We start from the raw sequence: 27,246 nt of genomic DNA, 5'->3' as shown, positions 1-27,246 counted from the left end.
TTGCAAGGAAATTTCAAAATAAACTCAACACCAATAGCAAGCACTTGTTGCCACATCTGAAGAAATAACTTCCTACGATCTCGTGTACTTTTAGTTAAACTGGGAAACACCCATATCTTCTGACTCTAAAAAGTTTTTGCCTGTGACGAAAATATAACTTCAAAATATAGTCACGATCTTGAGGAAATAAGAAAGTCACTATTAATGTCTCTCGAGTCAGTCTCAGATTTTTCCAGGTAAGCAGTCAAATCTAAGCTGACCTAATTCCTCCACATCTAGAATCTGAGCAGTCCCTAAGGGTTTATCCTATTAAGGTAATATCTTAGATTTATTAGAAATGTTGTATGCCTTAGCTGCTGCTGGAAAAGCTTCTTTTGGCAATGAAAGCATTTCCTCAAAATAGGTTTTCAGTAAATGTACTGAAGAAGAAACCGGATACTTTAGGAAATTCGACAGGCTCGGATTCAAATACCTCATAGAGTTCCCTAGATTCTCAACTTTTCTAGCCATATAAATTTTCTTTAATCAGGGCAGCCTGAACCTTCTGTGATTAAAAATTCACCAGACAATTTCCACAATTGACTCTGTAATGTAGGTAAAACATTCTCAGCCTTCATTACTGAAGAACTGAAAGTAGATATAGCCCTTGTTAACGAGAAAGCAACTTCATTCAAAGAAGTCAGTGCCTCCCAGACCAAATCTAGTGTTACCTTTTCCGGTTTCCATAGCGGTTGCAGTCTTTAAGGAAACCAACACTGTCTCTTGTAAAAGAGCCTGAGATAAAACTGTCTGATTTGTTGCTTCTAGGCAGAAGGAACTTCCCCTGAGATAGTCCCAGACACTTCAGAAAGCCAAGGGCTCACCACTGCAACTGCAGCCCTTCTCTGGCTTCGAGTTCCAACAGGGGGGAGAAGGAGGAGCAGAACGCTGATCAGTGCTTAAGCTGACATCGACATCTCCCATAGCTGCTGTTTCTTGCAGCTGTGCAGAAGAAGTCAGTGGTCTTGAGGTGTAAGCTTCCACGATCGTAGCCTGCTGGTAAGGAGAACTCACTTTGTGATTCAGCAGGAAAATCTGTAGGTTTCCCCTTGAGCTTTTTCCCTATATTAACAAGAATTTCCGACTTCCTTCCTTTTTGATTCCGAGACAACTATTCCTCCCTTGGCCTGCTGTGGGGCCTTCCCTCATCTGTTGACTCCTGCCTTCTGATGCAACTTCCTGTTTTGCAAAACAGGAAGGTACAGCAGAAGGCAGGAGCTAGAGGAGGGAAAACCCCGGAGCAGCCCAATGGGGACTCTCCTTGCGTTGCAACAGGGAGTAAGGTAAGGGAGGGAAGAACAAAGGAAGGAGAAAGGCACAGAACATGGGCTGTAACTAAATATATTGTTTTTTACTCACACAGTTACAAGTATGTTTCATCAGTAATTTTCTATTTATTTATATAAGTTGCCATATTATACCATGTGTTGGCTCACTTTTGTTCAATGTCATCTGCTTTGCTGCTAAAGATTTTTTTGTAATATTTCTACACTCTGGTGCTTCGATCACCTTTTAAAAGCAAATATTTTTATATTTATTTTATATATTATATGTATATATATTTATATATATTATATATATATTTATATATACATATATATATTTATATATATTTTATATATAAAAATAATAAAATAAATATAAAAATATATAAAATATAAAAAATAAAAAAAAAATCTAGACTGCCCCTATTTGACTGCCCCTATTTGACTGACTGTACATTTGTCGTTTAGATTGTAAGCTCCTTGAGCAGGGACTGTCCTATGTTAAATTGTACAGCGCTGCGTAACCCTAGTAGCGCTTTAGAAATGTCAAGTAGTAGTAGTGGTAAAAGCAAATATATATAGTTTTCTGATTAGTAGCAGCAGCCACAGCACCAACCTCCCCTCGTTTCTTTTAATTTCAGTTCCTGTGCTTTGCTTTTATTAGCATTTTTTCATTCAGGTATTATAATACACATTCCTCACGTTCATAGTTCGAGAGATAGGAATGGTCTCTTAATAGTTAATAAGGTGGGAACTGAAAACATGCTGAAGTTTAGGTTTCAATAAACTTTTAACTGTAACAAGAATCGCTTTGTTCATAATACATTCAGTTGTAACAACACATTTCTCACGCGCGTAGTCCAAGAGAGAGAAGAATGGTTTCTTACCATTCATTTTATATGTTGGAAATGCACAAAATTTTGGTTTTCATGTACTTTGTATTCTATCAATAAGCACTCTGTTTACACTGCATTTAATCCATTGTTTGCACAGTATTCACGTTGACAAATATTGCACATACTCATTTGGTTCCACAACCTACCCTGTAGTAGTTTTTTTAAAGAATTTGAGCACATCACTTATCTAAACGGATCATAAATTTGATACAGAGTGCCACACACTGTCAGTCATATTATGTGATATGTCTCATTCATACCACAAAGATTGTTTTACACAGCATTTCTGATACGCATATATCAGGCTTTCTTTTTTCATTGCCATTTTTAGTTCCTTTTGAACTTGTCTTTTTAAAGACAAATACTGTTAACATGAATATTCTATGTAGTATTCTGTAGTAATTTGGCTTGTTTGGTTTTCTCAGTAGTGGAGGGGATATTTGTGAGGGGGGGAAGAAGACAGGTTGGTTTTTTTTAATCGTTCTGGATTTGTTGTGATTTATAAAATGACAATTGTAAGAATATTGTTTCTTTTTATACTTTAATAAAATGATTTAAATATAAAATCCTAACTGTTCAAGGCCTGAGGGTGGGATCAGACAGAGCTCACGGGGATGGGGATAGAGTCTGCGGGGACAGGGACAAACTTTGTCCCCACGTCATTCTCTACTATGGTCCTCCCAAGGAGTATCACTAACTGCACCCTCTTCAAAGGACATCATATGATGTGACACCAGCCAATGAGCCTTCCCTGGAGTAGCCCCCCACGCTCTCTCAAAGATGTTTATTTATTTTACAGAGCTTAGTATACATACCGCTTTATGTCAAAACATGGTTTTCAAGGTGGTTTACAATAAATCGATATGCTGCTGGAGAGGACAGAGCAAGGTTTAAGAGTGAGTGGTTCTAGTCCTTTATTCAAGACTGCACTGGCACTTTGAGCTCCTATCCACTTTTGTGTTGAATACCTTAAAAGAATATTCTGGCCCCAACACTTATCAACCAATGTTCCCTGTAAGAATCAAGTTGATATGAGCAAAACTTTTTCTTTGCGAGCAAAGGACTTAGTTGCAACACAAGACTATCTCTACTTCAGGAAGCTGGTGAAAGCTTGGGTCTTCTCCCAAGCCTTTAAAGGAAGAACCAGCCAGTCAAACACACATAAGGACTGACACCGGCTGCACATACTGTGTCAGGACTTGCATATCCACTCCTACCCTAGTGCAGAGGTAGGCAATTCCAGTCCTCGAGAGCCGGAGGCAGGTCAGGTTTTCAGGATATGCAGGAGATAGATCTATCTCCTGCATATTCATTGTGGATATCCTGAAAACCTGACCTGCCTCTGGCTCTCGAGGACCAGAGTTGCCTACCCCTGCCCTAGTGGATATCTTATTCATACACCTTTCTGTCTTCGTGAGCAGCTTTCTTTAAATTAGTCTCTTTATTTTCCTCTGTCTTAACTGTCTGTGTTTCACCTCTGCTTACACCCTACACTGTCTATTAAGATGTTTTAATATATATTGTGTTGACGTAAAATGCTTACCATGCACTGTTGTTTAGGCAATAGACAGTGTTCAGCTTATTCGTGCTGTACATCGCCTTGGGTGAATTTCTTCAAAAAAGGTGGTAAATAAATCTTAATAAATAAAGGCTGAATTCATGGAACTGAATAAGGTAGGATTGTTTGCTTTTAGCCTGCGACAGATCTGTCCAAAAAGTTACAAGAGCTGTCCTGCATACAACTGAAGGATTTAAGAAGAGGGATGATTAATGTTGCTAGCCCAGGGCTCAACAAATCCCAGATGCAGTTCACCATGATGCCTAGAAATTTTACTGTGGCACAAGGGATTTTGTTGATTTTTTTTTGTTGTTCCATTGCCACCATCATCAAAACAGTTTTTCCTTTTGCATAGTATAATTCAACTTGTTCTGATCTGCATGGTGCAGAACTCTTGTTCTGCTCTCTCGGTCTCAAGTCTTGTGAGATTTGAGATCACGAGATCTGCTATGAAATTCCTGCACTGCACGGCTCAAACTTGAGCTGGGTCAACCCTGTGCAGAGTAAGAACTGTTCCAAAGGCAGCACAGCAATAGCAAGAGGATACTGGGGACAACAAAGGAGGGAAGCATTCATTAGAAGAAAAAGGAAGGGGAAAGGGACAGAAAAGGAAAAGATAGAAATGGAAAAATTAGAAGCATAGAAAGGAGGGAACTAGATGGGGGAAAAGAATATAAACTGAGAAAAAATGGAAAAGGCAGAAAATCACACAAGGCACAAGAAAAGAGGGAAGTGAGCCTAATTCTTCATGGAACCTAACTACTAGGAGAAGGGAAGATTCTCAAAGAAAGGGGGAATGAAAGGAATGGACTTGAGAAGGGAGGGTGGAGGATGATGAAGAGGAAACTGAGGGCAAACAGTGGGAAGAAGGGTGAGAGAGAAAAGTAGAGAGGGTGGCTAAGGAAGGGCAAGATGTTGAGGGTGATGAGAGAAGGGGAGACTTATGGGGACCACGTGCCACAGTAAACTGAAGAGGTAAATTGCCTGTGGCACAGCTGTTAGGGGGCACTAGCATGCTGCTCATAACATGCTTGGGGAAGGGGAGCAACTAGCTTCTCTCAGTTCTTTGAAGTAGAGCATTAGAAGCCTGTTTTGCCAAGCTTTCTGTTTTCCCATTCTGCTTCCATAGGAAAAGTCTTAGTATATTAGACCCCTCAAAGCAGATCTTTGAGAGACTGCCCCTCTCCTCCCTTCTCTTGAACTTTGGTTGGGATAATGGGGTTGAGGAGAAAGGGGTGAGATGTCTCAGCTGCTGGCTCCTAGATTGAAAAGGAAATTTGTCAAGGCCTATGCTATTTAAACTGCTGCAGGGACTTGGCATCACAGTGTGTGCTCCTTGTGTATATAAATGCCTCTCTTCTTGCAGGGCAGGACTCTGATAGCAGTTGGACTAGGTATTGCAGCTGCAGCTTTTGCAGGTAAGCTCCTGGATGTAGAACTACATGGCATACACTAACATGAGGTTTAGAAGAATACCCTCTCCCTTAAGAACTGGCTGTTCAGAAACTGGCAGGTTGCCAAGAATTGAGTGTGAGATTTGTTGCTATTTTTATTTCCAGGCAGAGCAAGGTCAAGCAGAGCTCATGGTCCAGTTTAAATATCAAATCTTTTCCAGAAGGAAATAATTAGTTTTACTGTTGAATAGAAGCTACTGAGGAGGCAAACACAGAACAATGAGGAAAAGAACTTTTGTTTGTTTCTGAAGGTTTTGATATACCTTCTAGTTTGCTAATGAAAGTTTACATGCCAGCCATTATTAAAGGAGAAAATGTGATGTTTGCGCTGAACTATCTTTTTGATTAGCACACAGAAGTTTGTTAGAACAAATATTCTTTAATTAGCGCCATCCATGTCCATGGAGGGTGCAGTTCTTTAACATAGGCACAAATATTTATGGGTATAAATGCATATATATATATACACACAGATGCTCATGACTGCCAAAATTCTGCCTATGTTATTCTGTAAATACCCAAAAATTCCAATTATTGGACCGTATATTGTATATGTAGGGACTTAAATTCCAATATAGCTCACACAATGTCCCAAACAATAATACTTTACAATAAGATACTTTTCTTCATATATGTATAACAGAACTTTTTTTTTTTTTGTAATTATAGCCAAGAGTGTCATCAGGCTATTCTTATACATGTGTAATATTCTCAACCATATCCAACTTAGTATGGGGATCTTCCGATACTAATGCAGCTCACACCATAGGAACTCAGTGTTCCTTATTCTAAAAAGAAAAAAAATGGTTGTGGTTCAAATCGTCATAGGATCACCCATTGTATTTTTTTTGATTGTCAATTTTAAACATCTTCAGTGTCAAACATTTTTCCAAAACATGAGTAACATAGTAGGTGACGGCAGAAAAAGACCTGTACGGTCCATCCAGTCTGCCCAACAGGTAGTAAGAAGCAGCACTTATCTTTTTAAATTGGCAGCAACTTTTAGCAACAGGAGAACCTCCGCTGACTTGGCCAGGTTTCAACAAACTTCCTCAGAGAAGAGGCTCTAGCTATGTAGTAATCATGCTCCTGCACCAGTATGGTGATGCTTATGTACTTACGAATTCATAGTTCTGTACTATATCAGCAAACCAAACATCGTATAATAAGACTGATGGTGATAGGTGTCTGTTAAATATAGGGCTGATATCCTGTGGGACTTACCCAGGTAGGAGCAGGTGCTACCTAGATAAGTCCTGCTCACGGTGTCTATCTGCCCAAATAAAGTTAGGGCAGCCAAAAGGCTGTCTTAACTTGAGCCATTTATTTATCCAAGTATCTAGCTACTGGCACTGAATATCCAAGTATTAAAAAAATAATAATAATCACAGCGGCTTGCGTGTGTTTTAAATGCTAACCACCTATGGCTGATTATTGGCCCCTATATTTTTGATGTCAGCTAAAACTTAATTTTTAATAATTTCAGGTCGTTATACATTCCAGCTCTTGAAGCCCCTAGGCCAAGTAATCGTAGAAACAGTAAACAAGATTCCAAACCCGGTAAGTTGTGATCTGAGTTGATAGCACAGTGTACAGTAGAACTTCAATATAAGGACACTCGGATATAGTGGACTCAATTTTTAGTGCCGGCTGAGAGAATAGGACATCCCATGTATTTCAATTTGGTTATTGTGGACTTCTGGTTATAAGAGATCATTTTACACAGTCCCAAGGCTTCATTGAACCATGTATATAAGAGACTGACTCGGTTATAGTGTACTTCCGGTTATATGAGACTGTTTTACACAGTTCCAAGGCTTCATTGAACCATGCATATAGAAGAGTGACACCATGGTTGCGCTATGAGTAAACTGACTGACTGTCTTAAACATCTCTATCAGACTATTTTAACTGAAATGTAAGTGTTGTTAAACTTTGCATTTACATATACTGTACATTTTGCTGTAGGTTGTGAGCTATGATTAGGTAAACAATTAATATACAGTTTAGATATAAGGGATCAGTCCTTAGAAGTCCCTTATAATGAAGTTCTACTGTAGTTGAAAGATCTCTTATGTGTTTAAATGTATGCCGAGTACTAGAGTTGTGGTGATTTCTGTATAGGATTATCTCGAATGAATGTGGAATTTATAAACATGTCTCTCATAGGGTTGGTTTACCCTGCATATAACTCTTATAAGATTGTTCATATAGTCATATTTTCATTCATAGAACTTTTGTATGTTTGGAGGAAAAAGCCTCTGTCTAGGCTGGAAATTCTCAGGGACAGAAAATTACCTGCTGTACTGAAAGTAACTCACCTTGAGCTATTACTGAAAAAAGTGAGCAAAATCCAAAAAGATTCCACTAATCACCTTTCACTCCTCTGAGTAAATTCTATTTACTCCTACTCTCTTGTCACTCAACCAGTTTTGAATCCAGTCCACCTCCACCACCTTGGGACCTATCAGTATATTAATGAGTCTTTATAGAGTACAAACAATCTGCTGAAATTTGGGTAAACGTCAACGAGCGCACATCTTTGACCTAATTCTCTGGTTACCCGATCAGTTGTGTAAGGTAGCTAAACTAAAATGACCAGCACGGCTAGAAAGCCAGCCCAGAGTCTGAATGGACGTTCATTTGCTGTTGTAATTATCATTATCATTTGTTTATTATATATGTTTCCAGTAATAGAGCTCAAAGCAACTTACAGCAAATTCAGAGTTATAACATTGGTAAATATTACTGATGTAGGCAAATAAGGTAATGCATTATGGTGAAATGTATGGAAAACCTGGTCTTTACCCCTGATTTCGGTTACTTAGGCTTGTTCGAGGTGAGACTGCTACTGAGGGTATGCTCAAAGTCAGGGAGGGCCTCCCCTAGACACCTCACCCCTTCCTCCTCCCAACTTCATAAATACACAAGGACTTCTCACCCACTGCTGCACTTATAAATTTCTGTTCTAGTGACGTGATCCTCCTAGTGCAGTGAGCTGGTATCTGACCCTATATTCACAGATCTCTTCCCCCCACTCAATCCCCCTCATAGAAATCAAAAGAGGGCAGGATATATGAAGGCAGACTTTATCCTCATACTCGCTGAACTCTTGAGGATTGTGCCTCTGGGGCAGAAGGCGGGTGATGGGAGGGGAGGTTTTGGATGTTAGGGAGCAAGAATGCTACTCTGTGGAGTGGCAAGCAGCAAGAAATTTGTCACCCTTAAATTTTACCACCATAGGTAGAGACCTTGTACTCTAGGTCTGTTCACAGCATCTTGGCATGGTGGAGTGAGAGTCTTATCCCTTAAAACAACTACAGCACTGAGTGGCCAGAATCATGGTGTACATGTAACAGATTCCAAAGACTCTTTCCCTTTGTTCGAAGATCATTACTGTAGTGATTGGATAACAAAAATAGGGGATCCTTGAGTAATTACAAATGGAAACCTCATGATGCCATATCAATTGAACTTAAAGCCCAAAGGAGCAGGAAAAAGTGGATAGCTCAGAGGAAAAAAGTCCAGGGCCTCTTTAAATTGCCAGCAGCCTTTAAAGAGATCAATAAGCCTATTTTAAATGCACTCTTGCAAGAGTTTCAGTGCAGTGCTTTTGTTTCCACTGGATCTTTTCAGTGGGGTGTGGCCATTTCACGTGTTGTTCTCTGATGCTTTTCTGTTCCATCACAGGGGCTTTCATCCTATTATAAAGGAGGATTTGAACAGAAAATGAGTAGACGGGAAGCCAGCCTTGTTCTAGGTATCAGGTAAGTCATTGGAGCCGACTCTGTGGGTGCTTGAGCACCCCCAATATTGAGAAAATTCCTTGTATCTGGCCAGGGAAAGTTTATTTCCATTGGGCTTAGCACCACCATTAATTTTGAAAAGTTGGCTCCTATGAGGTAAGTGTATGACAGACAGGTGAATCTATATGTTTCTGCTGCTGAAAATGATGTAGTAGGATGCAACAGTATTTTTTGCCTGTGGCCAGTATGCGTCAGTATTAGTATTACTGTTTATAATAGTTTTGAATATGTTGCTGTGTGTATCCTCCCAGGAGTCTGGGTGAGAAGTCAGACCTCAGTTTTGATGCGTGTGGTAGTGGGGGAAGGGAAGTTAGTGTATTGTATTAATAAGTTTGGTTTTATGAAGTTGTTTGTACTTTGGAAAATGCAAAAATAAAGTTTAAAAGAAAATAATTCTGGTGGTCTGTATTGATTAAGATATGTTAAAAAAAAAAAAGCACAACCAAGTTTTCTTGCCTTGATTTCACATAAAGGTACAGTAGTAAGATTGCAAACCCTGACAGTGTGTTTTTCAGCCTGGCCCCTGACTGTGACCTCATTAATACTATAACAAATACAGGACTTAAGTGCTGCCATGCTGAGAGCTGCACTGCTGCACTGATTGCTCTATACCTAAGCAGGTTTGCTCTAATTTCCTCTGTGGTATGTGTGTGTTCCAGACTCAGCTTGAGTATGTTACAGACAATCAAATAAAATGCTCTGAGTTGTCTAATTTATGTTGAGATACCAGGATGATGTGCAAGGTATTGCTTCTCTGGTTTTGTTCTCCAAGGTCTCTGCGCTCTTTTACCAGAATGCCCATTTATAGTTTTTGTCTCTCCCCCACTCCTTAATGGGGTTTTTTTAACCAGTTCATTTTGCAATCCATCCCTCCCCTTACCTTTTCTTCTAAACTCTATATATCTTGGGGAGTGGTTGTGTTTTTTTTTTTCTTTTTTTAATGACCTGGCACTAGCTCCCTATGTCTCGACCAATGGAGAGATGAAATGAGCAACAATTTTGAGTGATCTGTTATCCTAAAGTCTTCTGGATACTAGCAAAGCCACTCAAGCCTATTAGACAAGAGGTGGTGTGCTCAGACTTTTCTCTAGTCTTACAAATGGTACCTCCCACTTACAGCAATTCATATCCTTTCCTGTGAGGGCTGTTGCCTTCACGAAGCCCTATCTAGCTGGAGGAGCAGAATCCAACCTTAGGAATTTAATATGGTAGTACAGAGCACTGCTGCTGGGCTGCTCCACCCCATAGTAAACATAACATTTCTGCATTTGGATAGTCTACTCATTATCGTTTGTTTGCCAAATTATTTGGAAAGGCCAATCCATAGATCTTCATTACATTATAGTTTGCATATCTACATCATTTCTTTATAGAACCTTCATTTGTCTTCAGAAAAACATTGAGGGGCATAATCGCAAGGGATGTCCTCGCAAAACGTCCCCATCCAGGGGTGGGAAACCCGTATTTTTGAAACAAGATGGACGTCCATCTTTCGTTTCGATAATACGGTCAGGGATGCCCAAATCCTAAAATTTGGTCGTCCTTAGAGATGGTCATTTTTGATTTTCAGCGATAATGGAAACCAAGGACGTCCATCTCAGAAATGACCAAATGCAAACCATTTGGTCGTGGGAGGAGCCAGCATTTGTAATGCACTGGTCCCCCTGACATGCCAGGACACCAACCGGGCACCCTAGGGGGCACTGCAGTGGACTTCATAAATTGCTCCCAGATATATAGCTCCCTTACCTTATGTGCTGAGCCCCCCAAAACCCACTACACCCAACTGTATACCATTACCATAGCCCTTATGGGTGAAGGGGGGCACCTAGATGTGGGTACAGTGAGTTTCTGGTGGGTTTTGAAGGGCTCACTGTTTCCTCCACAAACGTAACAGGTAGGAGGGATGGGCCTGGGTCCACTTGCCTAAAGTGCACTGCACCCACTAAAACTGCTCCAGGGACCTGCATACTGCTGTGATGGACCTGAGTATGACATCTGAGGCTGGCATAGAGGCTGGCAATCAGTATTTTTAAAGATGTTTTCTGAGGGTGGGAGGGGTTTAGTGGCCACTGGGGGAGTAAGGGGAGGTCATCCCTGATTCTCTCCAGTGGTCATCTGGTCATTTCGGGCACCTTTTTGTGCCTTGGTCGTAAGAAAAACATGACCTGGTAAAGTCGTCCAAATGTTCGTCAGGGACGTCCATGTTTCTTTCGATTATGGGTTGAGGGCGTCCTAGTGTTAGGCACACCCAAGTCCCACCTTTGCTACGCCTCCGATACGCCCCCTTTAACTTTGGCCGTTCCTGTGACAGAAAGCAGTTGGGGACGTCCAAAATCGGCTTTCGATTATACCGATTTGGACAACCCTGGGAGAAGGACGTCCATCTTCCGATTTATGTCGAAAGATGGGCGTCCTTCTCTTTCGAAAATGAGCCCAATTGTCTCCTTCAAGCCAATATTTATTTATTAGGATTTATTTACCGCCTTTTTGAAGGAATTCACTCAAGGCGGTGTACAGCAAGAATAAGTCAAACATAAGCTATAGACAATTACAGCAGTAAAATTATTCAAAGAATACAAAGTATAACATAGAATGTCCAGCCTACCCTTGGTTTAAAGTACACAGAACTGACCTTAATGACCAGGCTTATTTAAGTTTTACTGTTCACTCAATGAAAAAATTACAGACTACTGCCTCTCAAATACTCTTTTTAAAATCCCACCCCCCCCCCCCCCCCAAGAAAAGGTAACAGATAACAAAGAGCTACACACAATTAGTTACAGATTGTACAAATATCACAAATGGAATATTAATTTTGAGAGAGAGAGCGAGATTGAGATTATAAAAAGACCTTTTTTACAGGTGCACTGAAAAATGATTCTGCGCGTGGCCAAAACCCATAATAGTACTACCGCAGGCCATTTTCAGTGCACCTTAGTAAAAGGACCCCTTTAATATCTATGTTTTGCACTAATTGTAAACGTTGAAGGTCTTTAATGCGAAGTCCTTTATATAGAGAATTACAGTAGTCAAGTTGACTAATTTACCAATGAATGTACCAGAATGTTAATAGCAGGTGGGTGTAAGAGAGGTTTAATGGAACAGATAATGCAAAGTTTGAAAAAACGATTTGTTTTGGGTTTTTTTTTTTAATTGCTTTACTTATATTACACAAGTAATAACTTATTACATGCAACACAGGGAAATAATACAAATTCAATATGTCTTCACATACAAAGAAAAAAGGAAAAAATCATTTTGACTTCATTGCTTCGAATTTAACCCTTCCTTAGACCACAAACTTGGGGAATGACCAAAACATTTAAGGAAATCAAAGTGGAATACATTAAACAAGGAAAGGCCCAGCCCACCCTATGTTAAATCATACAGCCTATTTAACAGTTGTTAATTCCCCTGATACCCTCTTAAAGTCTATGAAAGCCCTAAGCTTATCTGGTACAAAAAAAACCATATTTGATTCCCAAATATTTAACTATGCATTTACAAGGGTAAGCTAAAAATAAAGTAGCCCCCAACAATTTTGTTTCATTTCTCATATCTAAGAAACTTTTCCGTATATCTTGGGTAGATCTAGTGACATCTGGGAATATCCTTAATTTTTGACCACAAAATGTTTGGTTTATAGTCTTAAAGTATAACTTCAAAATGGCATTAAAATCTTGTTCAAATACAAATGATACCAATAATGTGGCCCTTTTTGTTACTTCTGATAATGAGTTCTCCAAAATCAAGGAAATATTTCTTAAATCATCCAATTTCTCCTCTTCCTGGACCTGTTCCATTTCTTCATAAGAACCTACTTGTCTCTTCTTTTCCGGAAGAAAGAATATCTTATTTATAGGAGGAATATTTTGAGCTGAAATTTTCAATAAGGTATTTTTTAAATAGTTCTAAAGGAAGAATTCCAACAGGCCTTGGGAAGTTCAATATCCTCATATTTAGATGTCTTTTATAATTTTCAATTTGTTCTATTTTTTGACGTATAAACGAATTATCTTCCATAAGATTGACCTACCACCCAGGAATGCCAAAAGATCATCTCGCACATTCCTTAATCTTCACTTCCCAACCTGCAAAGGCCTAAAATATAAACTAATGCACACATCAACCTTTTCCTATATGAGCATGCAATTCTGGAATGCATTGCCACGTAACCTAAAAGCGACCTATGAATTGACCAACTTCCGAAAACTGCTGAAGACCCATCTTTTCGACAAGACATACCACAATGACTAAAACATATGAAATCCCCACATATATCTAGCAAGCATTGCTAAAAGTGCCTCATATTATATCTTTATCATATTTTCCATCACCATGCAACCCAAAATACTTCTGTAACACCAATGTAAACTCTCCTCTCACTTCCACTATCCACTATATATTGTAAGCCACATTCAGCCTGCAAAGAGGTGGTATAATGTGGGATACAAATGCAATAAATAAAATAAGTGCTGAAACATTGTCCTTAATAGTCACAACATCAGTTTGATATTTTAGTACCTAATCATTGAAGTTCTGCTTTAATTTATCCATCGATTTGGCAAGCTGCTCCACCGTTGAAACTAGTGTTGTTGTTTCCTGGGTTGATTTTGTAACAGAAAAGTTCAGTTTCTCAATTGCCTGCCAGAGGGCGTCAAGGGGGTTACGACCACAGGATGGTTCAATACACCCTTCTTATCCAAGGTCTCCGCTTCCACTGCCGGCCACCCTGATGAGGAGCCGCTACCACAGGGCCCAATTCCAGCGCCTTCCACATTCTTGGGACCCATCATCTCCCCACGACTCAGCAGGACATGATGGTATCTCGGCTTCCGGGGGGGGGGGGGGGGGGGAGGATAATGTTGTTTCATGATCCAGGGGTGTCAAAGTTCCTCCCTCGGCACACACAGCGGAACTTCCCCCGGTTATAGTCTGTGGGCACCGGAGTGCGAAGCTGTTGAGGGTTTGCTGCTTCGGGGAAGACGCAAGGGCTGGAAGCGGTAAGGACCTTGCAATCCCCTTTCTTTTAGTGTGAGGCATAGCGGCAGCGGTAATCAATTCAAAAATCTTCAAGCCCTCCTAAACAGCCTCACTCCTCTCAGCGTGCCGGCGCCATCTTGGTCACGCCCGAAAAAAGAACGGTCTTAATAATGACCCCGAGTATTTTGACATTCTATAGTAGAGAAACTGAGATGGTGTGTAACTGAATTGGAATTGCTAATGAAGTAGTGAGCTGATTTGTAAAGAGAAGGAGCTTTGATTAGTCGGGGTTTAACACAAGTTTATTGTCAGCCGTTTGGTTACTTTGGGCAACTTAGTATTGATATGATGAATAAGTGTAGGATTTGTTGGATCGATTGCTTCATAACAATCCATCATGACATCTACCTCCTAGTTTCATCCATTAGCCTTTCCTTAATATTTTTAGTCTCATGTATTAATCCAGTGGTCTGTAATGTTTCTCAAACCTTATACTAATGCTATTTGCTTTTGTCTCACCTAGAATGTAAACTGCACTAAACCCTGGAAAGGGGATATCAGCGGTATACAAAAATTGATTTGTATTGGAATTGAATTTGAGTGTACAAAGAATTTGTATATCATCATCATAGACATATGGAGTAAATTCCAAAAATTGAAGACGTGTCAGAAAAGGCAAAAGAAAAAGATTAAAAAGCATGGGAGCTAAGAAAAACAGTTACAGTTGGTGGGATGGGATCCTGCATTTCAGCACAAAGTGTGACCTTAATCTGAAGAAATGTTAGTCTACAGAGAGAAGAATGAGAGAAAGAGGGTGCATATTACCATCATCATAAGCAGTGGGAAATATTAGCAGAACTGAGTGTTAGAAACCAATACTTGTTGTTCATGCACCTTCAGCTAGCTAGCTTCTTTTTTGTTTGTTTCTTCTCATTCTTCCTGAGAGCTGGTTTTGTTACTCATTCTTACTAATGACACTTGGAATTGCAGCCTTCATTTACCCTGGTAATATAAAATGAAGCATTGTTGTAAGCTGGCTGTATGTTCTTGAAAGACTGCATGCAGTTTTATGGTTTGCCCACAAGATGGTGAAACTCGCACTAGCCTCTACATTTTGTGACACTGTAAAACTTAATTTGATGCTATTTATTGATAGCACCTTAATTTATTTTTACAGCCCATCTGCTAGCAAGGCGAAAATCAGAGCAGCTCACCGGAGAATAATGATTTTGAATCATCCGGATAAAGGTGTGTTGTGTGTGTGGGGGGGGTTGTTGTTTTTTTGGGTTTATGTTTTTCAGTAATGGAGGGGCACATTATGTCAGCTGATGTGTGACTAGCTAGATGCATTTATTTGCATTTGTTACCCATCATAAAGCATACAGAGTGGCAGTGGTGCTCAGAAGACTGCCAAGGTTGCATCTTCAGACAGTTTCTGGTTTCTGCTTTTAAGGGCTTTGGAGAGACCCCACAGGCTTATTTTCAAAAGAGATGGGCATCCTTCTCCCAGGGTCGCCCAAATCGGCATAATTGAAAGCTGATTTTGGGCGTCCTCAACTGCTTTCTGTCACGGGGACGACCAAAGTTCACGGGGGCATGTCGGAAACGTAGCGAAGGCGGGACTGGGACGTGCCTAACACATGGGTGTCCTCGACCAATAATGGAAAAAAGGGCATCCCTGACAAGCACTTGGGCGACTTTACTTGGTCCATTTTTTGTTACGACCAATCTCAAAAAGGTGCCTGAACTGACCAGATGACCTCCCCTTACTCCCCCAGTGGTCACCCACCCCCTCCCACCCTAAAAAAAACCTTTTAAAATATTTTTTGCCAGCTTTTATGCCAGCCTCAAGTATCATACCCAGCTCCATGACAGCAGTATGCAGGTCCCTGGAGCAGTTTTAGTGCGTGCAGTGCACTTCAGGCAAGCGGACTCAGGCCCATCCCACCCCCCCCCCCCCCCACCTGTTACACTTGTGGTGGTAAATGTGAGCCCTTCAAAACCCACCAGAAACCCCCTGTACCCACATGTAGGTGCCCCCCTTCGCCCCTTAAGGCTATGGTAGTGGTGTACAGTTGTTTGGGGGGGGGGGGGGCTCAGCACACAAGGTAAGGTAGCTATGCACCTGGGAGCAATTTCTGAAGTCCATTGCAATGCCCCTTAGGGTGCCCGGTTGGTGTCCTGGTCTGTCAGGGGGACCAGTGCCAGGGCCGCCGAGAGACTGGGCCGGGCCCGGGACAAGGCTGCCCCTGGGCCCCCCCCCCCCCCCCCCCGAGGTCACGGCTGCTCCACCCGCCACCGGGCCGGGCCCCTGCACTATATGTATATCCTTCAAGAGGTAGTGTGTCATGATTTAGGCTCTACACTTTTTCTGATGTTTTGGTGCTACCTCAGTAAGGTCAAAACACAATCTCTCCACTGCAAAACACTATACACAAACTTGTGCAAAAACCCACTCATAACCTTACCAAACCATAACAGCACTAATTCCAAGGACAGGACGAGCTACAACCTTATGCATGGAAAGGCAGCACTATAATTATACCGGGCTCTAAAACACCAGTACACAACCTAATGAAAAACAAAACAAAAAGGGCTGCAAGTACTACACACTAGCAGAATACTGTACCTTATCACACATGAAAAACACATGGCAACAGATATGACACAAAGAACTAGAAATAAAAAAAAATATAAAGGCAAAATACTGAACTAGAAAGTTACCTGAAGAAGTCAGACTCAGCATGCAGCAATACTAGAAAAATTGAAACTTACATGAAAAACATCACAGATACACATTTCCAAAAGCTGACATAAAAAATTCTGAATAAAATACTTTTTTCTACCTTTGTTGTCTGATCATAGTTTTTCTATTCGCTTTGGTCCCAGTGTCTTCTGTTTTATGCAGTGTCTTCTTTCCATTTGATATTTTTTTCTCTCACCATGTCCACCATCCTCCTGTGTCCTTATGCGTCCTGTCTACCATCTGTAGCCCTGTCCCTATCATTCCTCCAGTTTCAGCATCTGCCCTGAAAGTGTTCCGATCCAGCCCTTAAATTCAGCAATTTCCCCTACATCCATGAGCATTTCTCCTCACTCCCCTCCATCCATGTGCATGTACTTCCTGTCTTCCCTCCCCTCCATCTATGTCCAGCATTTCTCCTCTCTCCTTTTCCCTCCATCTGTGTGCATCTCCTTCCTTTGTCTTTCCTTCCCTTCATCCTTGTGCAACATTTCTTCTCTCTTCCCTGCCCTCCACTCCATCCATGTCCAGCATTTCTCATCTCTTCCCTCACCTCCATCCATGTGCATCTCCTTCCTGACTTCCCTCTCCTCCATCCACCCATATCCAGTAAATTTCCTCTCTCCCCTGCCCCTCCAATCATCCATCCATGTTCAGCAATTCTTCTCTCTCCCCTGCCAGGCATCCCCTCCTGTCCAGCAATTCTCCTCTCCCCCTGCCCTCCTATTCAGCAATCTCTTCTCTCTCCCCCATGCCTCTACCCTCTTATCCAGCGATCTCTTCTCTCCCCCCTGCCCTCCCCTCTTGTCCAGCAATCTCTTCTCTCTCCCCCTGCCCTGCCTTCCCCTCTTGTCCAGCAATCTCTTCTCTCCCCTCCTGTCCAGTGATATGTTCTTTCTCCCCCCTGCCCTCCCCTCCCTCCGAGATCCAAGGCCCCCTCCCTCTCTCTGAGATCCAAGCCCTCCCTCCCTCCAAGATCCAAGGCCCCCCTCCCTCCCTCCGAGATCCAAGGCCCCCCTCCCTCCCTCTGAGATCCAAGCCCTCCCTCCCTCAGAGATCCAAGGCCCCCCTCCCTCCCTCGGAGATCCAAGACCCCCTCCCTCCCTCCCTCCCTCTGAGATCCAAGCCCTCCCTCCCTCAGAGATCCAAGCCCTCCCTCCCTCGGAGATCCAAGACCCCCTCCCTCCCTCTAAGATCCAAGCCCTCCCTCCCTCGGAGATCCAAGCCCTCCCTCCCTCGGAGATCCAAGCCCTCCCTCCCTCCCTCCCTCCCTCAGAGATCCAAGACCCCCTCCCTCCCTCCCTCAGAGATCCAAGCCCTCCCTCCCTCCCTCCGAGATCCAAGGCCCCCCTCCCTCCCTCTGAGATCCATGCCCTCCCTTAGAGATCCAAGGCCCCCCTCCCGCCCTCCGAGATCCAAGGCCCCCCTCCTTCCGAGAACAAAGCCCCCACCCCTCCCTCCCTCCGTCCGAATGTCAAAAGCGATCTTCTTACCTCGTGGTTACAGCGCGAGCAGCACACAGTGAAAATCGTGCAGGCTCGCGCTTCAGCCTTCCTTTGTCTGTCTATCAGCTGAGGTCCCGCCCTTGCAGAAACAGGAAATGAGGGCGGGACCTCAGCTGATAGACAGACAAAGGAAGGCTGAAGCGCGAGCCTGCACGATTTTCACCGCGTGCTGCTCGCGCCGTAACCACGAGGTCAGATAAGAACAAGACGATCGCTTTTGACATGATTCGGAATCGGATGGAGGGAGGGACAGAAGGTGGGCCCTGGAACTCGGGTGAAAGGGACGGACGACGGGTGGGCCCTGGAACTCGACCGATGATGGGCGGGCCCTGGAACTCGGAGGGGAGGGGCGGAGCTATGGGCATGCGGCGTCGGGCCCCCCTGGAGGCCCGGGGACTTTTGTCCCCCCTGTCCCCCCCTCTCGGCGGCCCTGACCAGTGCACTACGAATGCAGGCTCCTCCCACGACCAAATGGCTTGGATTTGGTCGTTTCTGAAAGGGCGTCCTCGGTTTCCATTATCGCCGAAAATTGGGGATGACCATCTCTAAGGTCGAACTAAATTTCACGATTTTGGTGTCCCCGACCATATTATCGAAACGAAAGATGGACGTCCATCTTGTTTCGATAATATGGGTTTCCCTGCCCCTTAGCCGGGACGTCCTGTGTGTGCACTCACATTATTTATGTGGATATGTGTATAAATGTGCAGACACACTGAATTTGACCACATGTTAACAGAATAATGTGACCTTAGATAATGATGAAAACACCTCCTCTCCTCTCCAATTTCCTCCTATCCCCATTTATCAAAAGCATGAAGACCACAGCAGATAGTGGGAAGCGTAGCAGAGGGCAGGGCAGGGTCTGTGTTTCAGTGTGTGCTAACAGACCCCAGTACTCTGCATGGGTTTTCATTCTAACAAGAAGCCCACACCGGAGGGACAGACCCTCTGCTCACTGCTGCTATTGGGCATAGACTGCAATGGAGGTCATGAGAGTGTAGACCTCTTCCTTTGACCCCATTTAGGGATTCAATCCACAGTTTGGGAAACACTGCCCTAGTTCGTCCATTTTGTAGCTGGTTCTACCTGTATTTTAGGTTGCAGATATTTGTTTCAGGAAAGCCATAAAATATCCAAGTTCTAGTGACAATAATGCAGGTCTCTGGACTCATGAGTTGCAGCTGCATAGAAAAAAAAAAAAATAATTATTAACTGTGGGCCCAGTATTCAGCCCGCAGTGGGAAACAGCTGTCAAGCTGCTTCCAACCATTGACTGAAGTAACCCTGGATATTCCATGCAGGAGCATGTGTGGCTCCCAACATTGACTATCTGGGTATGACCCCCAACCTGGAAGTTAACTGGGCACCGGCCAATATTCAAATTAGTGTCCACTTGACTTTCTGCAAAAGGTTGGGTCAGCTGTTTTGCTGTCCTAAATGTATGCAGTTACTTAGCTTGTTAGCAGTCTGAAAATCCCCGCTAACCAGCTAACTTTTCTACTCTGTCCTAACTCCACCCCCTAAACTGCCCAGGTGGTTGGAAGCTGTGTTCAGTAGCGCTATTCAGTTAAGTATTGCGTATTGTGTTGTCATTGTAAGTAGTATACTATGCCATTACTGCTGTAATTGTCTATTGTTCATGTTTGATATTTTTCTTATTGTAATGTACACCGCCTTGAGTGAATTCCTTCAAAAAGGCAGTAAATAAATCCTAATAATTAAATAAATGTCACTAAATATCCTCGGGTAGCTCCACATGATTTAATTGTTTTTAATATCTACCCTTCTATTTTCTTGATACAAAAGCAATGAAGAACTGCCAAAGGAAAGTTCTCTAGTTTTGTAAATTTATCATGTGAAATTAGACAATGTACATTTCTGAATTATGCCTTGCAAAACCAGGACAGGATTGCTTTTGTTGGCCAGATTTTGCATATGCCTTTTATTTATCTTACAGAAAGATGATTTAAACTTTTAAGCACACTGCAGCTGGCTGAGAAAGGCAGGCCATATGCTTGTTGCAATTTCTGCTTTAAGATAGCAGATGGTTACACATTTCATTGTATTTCAGGAGCCGAGGTGGGGGTGGGTTCTCTTATTCCTGGTTGACAGATTTACACTTTCCTTCTTGTTTTAGAAAAATAAAAATAACGTGTATAGAAGGAAAGATTACAGAACCTACACTTCCATATCATCAAGCTGATCAATCCATAGACTGGTGGGTTGTGTCCATCTACCAGCAGGTGGAGATAGAGAGCAAACTTTTGCCTCCCTATATGTGGTCATGTGCTGCCGGAAACTCCCCAGTATGTTCTCTATCTCAGCAGGTGGTGGTCACACACAGCAGCAGCTCTGGCTAGGCCTCCAAGCCTAATTCTTAGGTTTTGTTGAGTGCCTGGGGTTGAGGGCTCTTTTGAGCAAGTGCAAACCTGGTGGTGCCAGGTCCCTCCTTTTCTCCCCCCTCCCGCTGGCTCCGTTAAAAAAAAAAAAAAAAAAATTTTGAACGTCCTTAAAGGCGTTTATTTCGACGTTTATTTAAACGTTTATTGCAGCTACTCACTGGGACACCAGGTCGTTACAGCTCGGAGCGGCAAGCAGGTAATTTTTACCTTTTTATAGCGGGCAGGGGGTTCCCCGATTCTTCTCCTCGTGGCATATGGCGTCGGAGGGCGAGGGCGCAAAGAGTCGCTCCCCGGATCGCTTGAGCGCTTCTAGAGGGGATGCGGGGGTCTTAAAGCCTGATTCGCCCTTGTTGGGTGACAGTTTCGTGACCGATGAATGTCCCGTTCCTTCCTCCGGCGTGGCGGTTTTTCCCGCCATAAACGCCCATCCCCCGCTCCTCGCCTCCGCCATCTTGGCCAGCCACGCGGCTCGGACGGCTTCTTCTTGGGCCGCCCTTGAGGTTGGAGACATTAATGCCATGAACGCCCTTAATTTGGGCGACGGCACAAAAGCGGCTAAAGTTAAGCGCCGTTCTTCCCGCGCGGCTCCCTCGCGGAGTGTCGCGCCGGACGCCATTTTGGATGCGCAGCATGTCTCTCCCCCGCTCTTGCGAGCGCCGGTTGAGGGTGCGTCTAGGGCTGTAGCCCAGGCTGCGGAAGTGCACAGTCTGGGGGGTTTCTCCCCCGAGTTTGTTTTGCTGCTGCATCAGGCCTTCCTTATGCAAAACGCTGCCCCTGCTCCCTCGTCTGGTAAAGAGGTTGAGGTTCCCAGAGGTAAACGCCCTCGGGTTGATTCCCAGGCCTTGGAGGACTTTGTCTCCTCCGATGTAGATGAGGGCAGCGTATCTGAGTTCTCCCAACGGTCCTTTGCGGATTCCTTGGAGGAGACGGATCCCCGCTCGGATGGAGCGGATGACCCCTCTGCAGCGCGGCTTTTTAGCTCAGAGGATTTGCCCAACCTGTTGATACAGGCCATGGACACTTTGAAGATTTCCTCTCCGGAGGACGTCTCTCCCTCAGCCCCTGTTGGCTCTGCCATTATGCTGGGGACGAAGCGCCCGCCTAGAACCTTCCACGTGCATGATGCCATGCACACCTTAATTTCGGCTCAATGGGATGTCCCTGAAGCGAGCCTTAAAGTGGCTAGGGCTATGTCCCACCTCTATCCTTTGACTGAAAGTGAACGTGAGGCCTATCTGTGGCCTACCGTGGATTCTTTAATCACTGCGGTGACTAAGAAAACGGCGTTGCCGGTGGAAGGTGGCACGGCCCTAAAGGACGCCCAAGACAGAAGATTGGAGGCGGCCTTAAGGTCGTCCTTTGAGGCGGCTGCTTTAAGTTTGCAGGCCTCAGTTTGCGGCTCCTATGTGGCCAGGGCGTGCCTGACTATGGTGCAGCGGGCTTCCCCCTCGGATCATTCCTTGAGGGCTGATTGGCCGGCCCTGGAATCGGGCTTAGCCTATTTGGCAGACTTGCTGTATGATGTCTTGAGGGCCTCAGCTAAAGGCATGGCTCAGACAATCTCTGCGCGGCGGTGGCTTTGGCTGAAACATTGGTCTGCTGACCACGCCTCTAAATCCCGCCTGGCTAGATTGCCTTTTAAAGGCAAGCTGCTCTTTGGGGTCGAGCTGGACAAAATCGTGACCGATCTCGGCACGTCTAAGGGCAAGAAGTTACCAGAGGTCAGGGCTCGGGCTAGTACTCGTCCCGGTACCTCCAGAGGACGGTTTCAGGAAGCCCGTCGGTACCGCCCGGGCAGGTCGGGTTCCTCTGCCCCCTCTTCCTTTAAGAGGAATTTCTCCCCCAAGCAGCATTCCTTTCGCAGAGACCGCCGTCCCGGAGGTGCTCCCTCCGGTCCTCCCCCAGGGTCTCATACCCAATGACGGGGCCTTGGTCCACGCCCCAGTGCAGATTGGAGGACGGCTGTCCTCATTTCTGGGCGAGTGGACCACAATAACTTCAGACGCTTGGGTGCTGGAAGTCATCAGAGACGGCTACAAGCTAGAGTTCTGCCGACCCTTAAGAGACGGGTTTGTACTCTCTCCCTGCAAGTCTCCGGTCAAAGCTGTGGCAGTGCAGCAGACTTTGGACAATCTGATCCGCCTGGGTGCGGTCGTTCCGGTGCCAGAAAGTCAGCTTGGCAAGGGGCGTTACTCCATTTACTTTGTGGTACCAAAGAAAGGAGGTTCTGTCCGGCCTATCCTCGACCTCAAAGGGGTCAATTGGGCCTTGAAAGTGCGGCACTTTCGCATGGAGACTCTCCGCTCTGTTATAGCGGCAGTGAAGGCAGGGGAGTACCTGGCATCCTTGGACATCAAGGAAGCGTACTTGCATATTCCCATCTGGCCTCCTCATCAACGCTTTCTGCGTTTTGCAGTCCTGGGCCGACACTTCCAGTTCAGAGCCCTCCCGTTCGGGTTGGCTACTGCTCCGCGGACCTTTTCCAAAGTAATGGTGGTCATCGTGGCCTTCCTGCGAAAGGAAGGAGTACAAGTCCATCCTTATCTGGACGACTGGTTGATCCGAGCCCCCTCTTATGCAGAGTGCGGCAAAGCTGTGGACCGGGTAGTTGCTCTTTTGAGCTCCCTGGGATGGATCATCAACTGGGAGAAAAGCCAGCTGCGCCCGACTCAGTCCCTGGAGTATCTGGGAGTTCGATTCGACACCCAAGTGGGCAGAGTGTTCCTGCCAGACAATCGGATTGTCAAGCTTCAGGCTCAGGTGGACCAGTTCCTAGTAGCCTCTCCTCTTCGGGCTTGGGACTATGTGCAGCTGTTGGGCTCTATGACGGCCACGATGGAAGTAGTGCCCTGGGCCAGGGCTCATATGAGACCACTACAGCTATCTCTGCTGCTGCGCTGGACTCCGATGTCGGAGGATTATGCTGTGCGCCTTCCCTTGGACCCAGCAGTGCGCAAGGCGCTGAGCTGGTGGATGCAGACAGACAAGTTGTCTGCGGGAATGCCTCTGGTGACCCCGGAGTGGATTGTCGTCACGACGGACGCCTCTTTGTCGGGCTGGGGAGCCCACTGCTTGGGAAGGACAGCGCAGGGGCTCTGGTCTCCTGCAGAGGCAAAGTGGTCTATCAACCTCCTGGAACTCAGAGCCATTCGGTTGGCGCTTTTGGAGTTCATCCCGGTACTGGTGTTGAAGCCGGTACGGGTCCTGTCGGACAATGCCACGGCTGTGGCCTATGTCAACCGCCAGGGAGGTACCAAGAGCGCCCCTCTAGCCAAGGAGGCTATGAATCTATGCCAGTGGGCAGAAGCGAACCTGGAGCAGCTGTCAGCGGCCCACATTGCCGGAGTCATGAATGTCAAGGCGGACTTTCTCAGTCGCCATACCTTGGAGCCCGGAGAGTGGCAGCTATCTGCTCAGGCGTTCTTGGACATCACGAAGCGCTGGGGCCAGCCGAGCCTAGATCTGATGGCGTCATCGGCCAATTGCCAAGTGCCGCGCTTTTTCAGCAGAGGACGGGACCCTCGATCCCTGGGAGTAGATGCTCTTCTCCAACAGTGGCCGACTCAAGAGCTTCTCTATGTGTTCCCGCCCTTGCCCATGTTGGGCAGGGTGCTAGACCGGGTGGCAAAGCATCCCGGCAGGGTAATCCTGGTGGGTCCGGATTGGCCCAGACGTCCCTGGTATGCGGACTTGATCAGGCTCTCAGTCGACGATCCTCTGTGGCTGCCAGTGGAGCAGGGCCTGTTACATCAGGGTCCCGTGGTGATGGAGGATCCCTCCCCCTTTGGTCTTACGGCCTGGCTATTGAGCGGCAGCGTCTGAGAAAGAAGGGCTTCTCAGACAAGGTCATCGCCACTATGCTGAGAGCGAGGAAGCGCTCTACTTCTACTGCTTACGCCAGGGTTTGGCGTATATTTGCAGCGTGGTGTGAAGCAGGCTCACTTTCTCCCTTCACTGCTCCAATTTCTTCAGTGTTGGCGTTCCTGCAGGAAGGTCTGGAGAAAGGCCTGTCGCTCAGTTCCCTTAAAGTCCAGGTAGCGGCTCTGGCTTGCTTCAGGGGCCGCCTGAAGGGTGCTTCCCTGACTTCGCAGCCAGATGTGGTGCGCTTTCTCAAGGGAGTTAATCACCTGCGCCCTCCTCTGCACTCAGTGGTGCCTGCGTGGAATCTCAACCTGGTGCTAAGAGCATTGCAGAAGCCGCCTTTTGAACCCTTGTCGAGGGCATCTCTGAAAGACCTGACGTTGAAAGCAGTCTTTTTGGTGGCTATCACTTCAGCCAGAAGAGTTTCCGAGCTCCAGGCGCTCTCATGTTGAGAGCCATTTCTGCAGTTCACTGAGGCAGGAGTGACTATTCGCACAGTGCCTTCCTTCCTGCCCAAGATTGTTTCTCGCTTCCATGTGAATCAGCAGCTCTGTCTCCCTTCCTTTCGTAGGGAGGACTACCCAGAGGAGTACTCTGCTCTTAAATATCTGGATGTGAGACGAGTCATCATCAGATACTTGGAAGTGACCAATGAGTTCCGGAAATCGGATCATCTGTTTGTCCTGTTTGCAGGTCCTCGTAAGGGTCTGCAGGCTGCTAAGCCTACAGTGGCAAGATGGGTCAAGGAAGCCATTGCAGCGGCTTATGTGGCCGCGGGGAAGGTGCCGCCTATCCAGCTGAAGGCTCACTCCACTAGAGCTCAGGCGGCCTCGATGGCAGAGGCTGGGTCCGTCTCCTTGGAAGAGAGATGCAAGGCGGCAACTTGGGCTTCGGCTCATACATTCTCCAAGCATTACCGCTTGACTGTGGCTGCACGGGCGGAGGCCCGGTTTGGAGCTTCAGTGTTGAGGTCAGGGATTTCAATGTCCCGCCCTGGGTGAGTACTGCTTCGGTACATCCCACCAGTCTATGGATTGATCAGCTTGATGATATGGAAGGTAAAATTATGTATCATACCTGATAATTTTCTTTCCATTAATCATAGCTGATCAATCCATAGCCCCTCCCAGATATCTGTACTGTTTTTATTCTGGTTGCATTTCAGGTTCAAGTTTAGTCTTCAGTTACTTCAGAAAGACTTCGTGTTCAAGTTTTTTCACTTGGATTCTTCAAGAGTTGAGACGAGTTTGTGTTACAGTGAGCTGCTGCATTCCTCTCCCCTCCGTTTTACGGGGCTGGATTGAGATTTAAATTCTGCCGGCACTCCCTCCCGCTTTGTGCGGCTGTAGGGCAGCTTTGTACCCCTCCCGCTTCGGCGGTGTTAGGGTCAGTCAGCTCCTCCCGCGGTTGCAGGATAAGCCAGATCCCCCCGCATCGGCGGGTGTGGTGTCCCTCCCCCGCTCCGCGGGGATGAGCTGGACGGATTCCCCTCCCCCACTTGTGTGGGGATGAGCTGGGTTAATTCCCCTCCCCCGTTTTGGCGGTGGTGAGCTGGGCAGAGTGTCCCTTCGTGGGTGTAATTCTCTAAGTGCTGAGTCCTGCGGATGGAGCTTTGATATCGACATACTGAGGAGTTTCCGGCAGCACATGACCACATATAGGGAGGCAAAAGTTTGCTCTCTATCTCCACCTGCTGGTAGATGGACACAACCCACCAGTCTATGGATTGATCAGCTATGATTAATGGAAAGAAAATTATCAGGTATGATACATAATTTTACCATTCTATCTACCCAGGTTCTCTGATACCAGCAACTATTTCTTCAAATTTTATAGGTATGACTTGACTTCCCTTCCCTCCATCCCCCCACACACATCAGCTGTTCTTTCAAATACAAAAGCTGTGGTCAAAAGCAGCAATCCTGCTGATCAGATTGTACTGTAGTATAAAGAGCAATGGTCCTGAAATATTTTCAACTAAGGACCACATGATTGGACCTTCCAGACACTGCAAGGATGTGGGAGTTTGCTGATCAAGAGATTTGGGATTTCGAACCCAAGTAACATGAAACACAATTGTTTGATTATTTCAACTTGAAGTTGGAGAGACCATTAATTTTTAATTTCATGTGAAACGTAAAAATAAATGTCTCCCCAGTGGCAGGCAACACCAGTATGTTCACCAGTCTCCCAGCCTATATCTAAAACTCCTCTCTTACTGTAAAATAGCAGGCCAATTCGCAATCATATCCCTCTTAAAAATTTATTACTTCAGAAAATATCTCCAGACATCATATAACTCGCCACCTTCCCATTGATCAGCAACATCCGCCTGCAGCCTCCCCAAATGGATAGTTTGCATGAATACTTTTTTCAGTTGGAGCACACCTGATGGACAATGCTCGCTCGCTTGCTTATTTATTAGGATTTATTTACTGCCTTTTGGAAGAAATTTGGAAGAGGTGGGAAAATGTGGGATACAAATGCAACAAATAAATAAATACATATGTGATAATACTGCATACATGGCATGGCAATTTGAATTAAATGGAAAGCATCCAGAAACTCCAAACCATGTCTCCCCCCCCCCCCCCCCCCCCCTCCACCCACCACTACCACTCACAAAAAAAAGTGCAGATCAGAACTAGCACAGTTTTCCATAGAAGTCACCATATAAAAAATATTCTGATTTTCATGTCATTTGAGTACTAGAAACATAAATATCTCC

At 45.1% G+C, this 27,246-nt stretch overlaps 1 protein-coding gene across 2 annotated transcripts in view; it reads left to right on the top strand.

Annotated features, from left to right (window-relative positions):
- DNAJC15 (DnaJ heat shock protein family (Hsp40) member C15) overlaps positions 1–27,246 on the top strand; it is a 63,189-nt gene that overhangs the window by 25,741 nt on the left and 10,202 nt on the right. For both annotated transcript variants that reach the window (XM_030200540.1, XM_030200541.1), the window contains exons 2-5: positions 5,125–5,176; positions 6,699–6,772; positions 8,903–8,979; positions 15,182–15,252. In XM_030200540.1, the coding sequence (XP_030056400.1) occupies positions 5,125–5,176; positions 6,699–6,772; positions 8,903–8,979; positions 15,182–15,252 (274 nt within the window). The remainder of the gene's footprint in view (positions 1–5,124; positions 5,177–6,698; positions 6,773–8,902; positions 8,980–15,181; positions 15,253–27,246) is intronic.

Source organism: Microcaecilia unicolor, chromosome 4, assembly GCF_901765095.1.
Source record: "Microcaecilia unicolor chromosome 4, aMicUni1.1, whole genome shotgun sequence".
Taxonomy (NCBI): Eukaryota; Metazoa; Chordata; class Amphibia; order Gymnophiona; family Siphonopidae; genus Microcaecilia; species Microcaecilia unicolor.
Note: the sequence above shows the minus strand (reverse complement) of the source record. Positions and strands in the feature narration are given on the sequence as shown.